Source organism: Hesperophylax consimilis, chromosome 17 (assembly GCF_061612785.1).
Source record: "Hesperophylax consimilis isolate HC1 chromosome 17, BYU_Hcon_1.0, whole genome shotgun sequence".
In the NCBI taxonomy this organism is placed as follows: domain Eukaryota; kingdom Metazoa; phylum Arthropoda; class Insecta; order Trichoptera; family Limnephilidae; genus Hesperophylax; species Hesperophylax consimilis.
The window spans coordinates 10712192-10714034 of NC_142852.1; the positions used below are offsets into that span (position 1 = coordinate 10712192).

At 41.6% G+C, this 1843-nt stretch overlaps 1 protein-coding gene across 1 annotated transcript; it reads left to right on the plus strand.

Moving 5' to 3' along the window:
* The first annotated feature begins 498 nt into the window (after positions 1-498).
* Positions 499-1568, plus strand: LOC149415963 (uncharacterized). Its single transcript, XM_089641777.1, has 2 exons — positions 499-870; positions 1503-1568. The coding sequence occupies exons 1-2, from the start codon at positions 499-501 to the stop codon at positions 1566-1568; spliced, it is 438 nt and encodes a 145-aa protein (XP_089497903.1).
* Positions 1569-1843: the final 275 nt, after the last annotated feature.

A 1843-nucleotide genomic window follows, 5' to 3' on the forward strand; every position in this document is an offset into this window, starting at 1 on the left:
CGGATTTACTACGCAGGCAGAACTTCAGTTCCGGACCTCGTAACATCCGCCTCAAAATCAATGCCCAGTAATCAACACCAAGTAACGAACCATAATTAATCCTACATACAGTGATTTTACAGTTAAATTTCCGAAAACGAACATTCTAAAATAACTTTAAAAAAAAAAAATTTTTGCAAGTGTACAATATTGTTACATGTTTATTAAATTAAGTGACCAGACAAGTTGAACTCGTCACAGTACATTCACATTATTTACATTGTATGCACTCTAGATTAAGGGATTTTTGAAATTTCCGGATACCATCAATCTAACATTTTTGAATTTTTAAATTTTTTTCAAAACCTAAATTTACTGTCGTCATTGCTTTTGTTTCCTTGCTATTTTTACATATACATCTGCCTATTTTATACTGCCTATTGCTTGCCGTATTATCAACACAATATGTCATTCGAGAATAACCAGACATCGAACGAAATCCACGGTAATAATTCCACGATGGACACAACAATAAACTCTGTCTCGGTTAAACTACCCGCGTGCTGGCGCGACAACATTGCACTTTGGTTCGCACAAGCTGAAAGCCGATTTTCTAACTCAAGACTAAAGGATGACCTCACCAAGTACAACATTATTGTTGCCGCTTTGGATATGGAGACCCTCAGGACCGTAAGCGACATCGTCATCAATCCTCCTGCAGCAGACAAGTACACTCATCTCAAATCAGCACTCATCGAGAGATTACAAGATTCTGAAGAAAAGCGACTCACTCGTCTTCTAACCGGACTTCAGCTCGAGGACAGGAAGCCTTCTGGACTGCTTCGACTCATCCATGAACTCGCTGGTCCCGGGCTATCGGAGAGCCCAATCGTACGAGTACTTTGGCTACAAAGACTCCCGCAACACATTCAAGCCATTCTTACCGCACTACCCGACGACAATCTGTTACAACTAGCATCTGCAGCAGATAAAATCTCGGAAGTTTATCAAAAATCTGAATGTGAAACTATGGACAATAATCATCATAATGGCATCCCGAACTCGAATCCAAACATCAGTGCTATATTACAAAATTTACAAGAACAAATTTCGGCACTCACTCTAGAAGTCAGTCGACTTAAAACAACTCGGAGAGATGATCATGGACAGGCAAACATTAATTTCGAAAACCGGAATCCCAGCACCCGCCGCGAATGGCGTCATCCATCGACATCATACCCAAATTCCGCGCACCGACCTCGTTCTAGGTCACGCGGTAGCCAGTTCAACACCAATAACACGACACTCGGCTACTGCAGTTACCATGCAAAATTCGGTAACAAATCATATAATTGCACCAAACCATGTACTTTTATTAATAATAAGTCAAGAAACGACAATGGAAAACCCGCAGTAGAGACGTGCGATTTTCCGCAAAAAACTTGTCGTCTTTTCATTCACGAACTCGTGACGCGACAGAAATTTTTAATTGACACTGGTGCTGACGTATCTGTTCTCCCAAGATCAAGCTGGAACTCGACCAATACGGTCACCACAGATACATGCCCCACCACATTATACAGTGCTAGTGGGAAACATATAAAAACATATGGTACAAAAACCATAAATCTCCAATTTGGCCTCCGCCGCGATATGAAGTGGAAGTTCATCATCGCAGACGTCTCGAAAGCCATTTTAGGAGCAGATTTCTTACACTTCTTCAACTTAAGCGTCAACTTGAAGAAAGGAACACTATCGGACCAGTCAACAGGATTGCAGATTAGAGGAGTTTCGCTGCAAGGACCCTCATCTGGCATTTCAATGCTGCCACACTGGTATGGAAAACCGATCTACACCGATCGCA

Bases quoted from the DNA above. Each gene is read 5' to 3' on its own strand.
- LOC149415963 (XM_089641777.1), top strand. From the start codon at position 499: ATGGACACAACAATAAACTCTGTCTCGGTTAAACTACCCGCGTGCTGG. The intron at 871-1,502 runs GTACGAGTACTT...TGTTCTCCCAAG, and splicing joins GGCTATCGGAGAGCCCAATC to ATCAAGCTGGAACTCGACCA.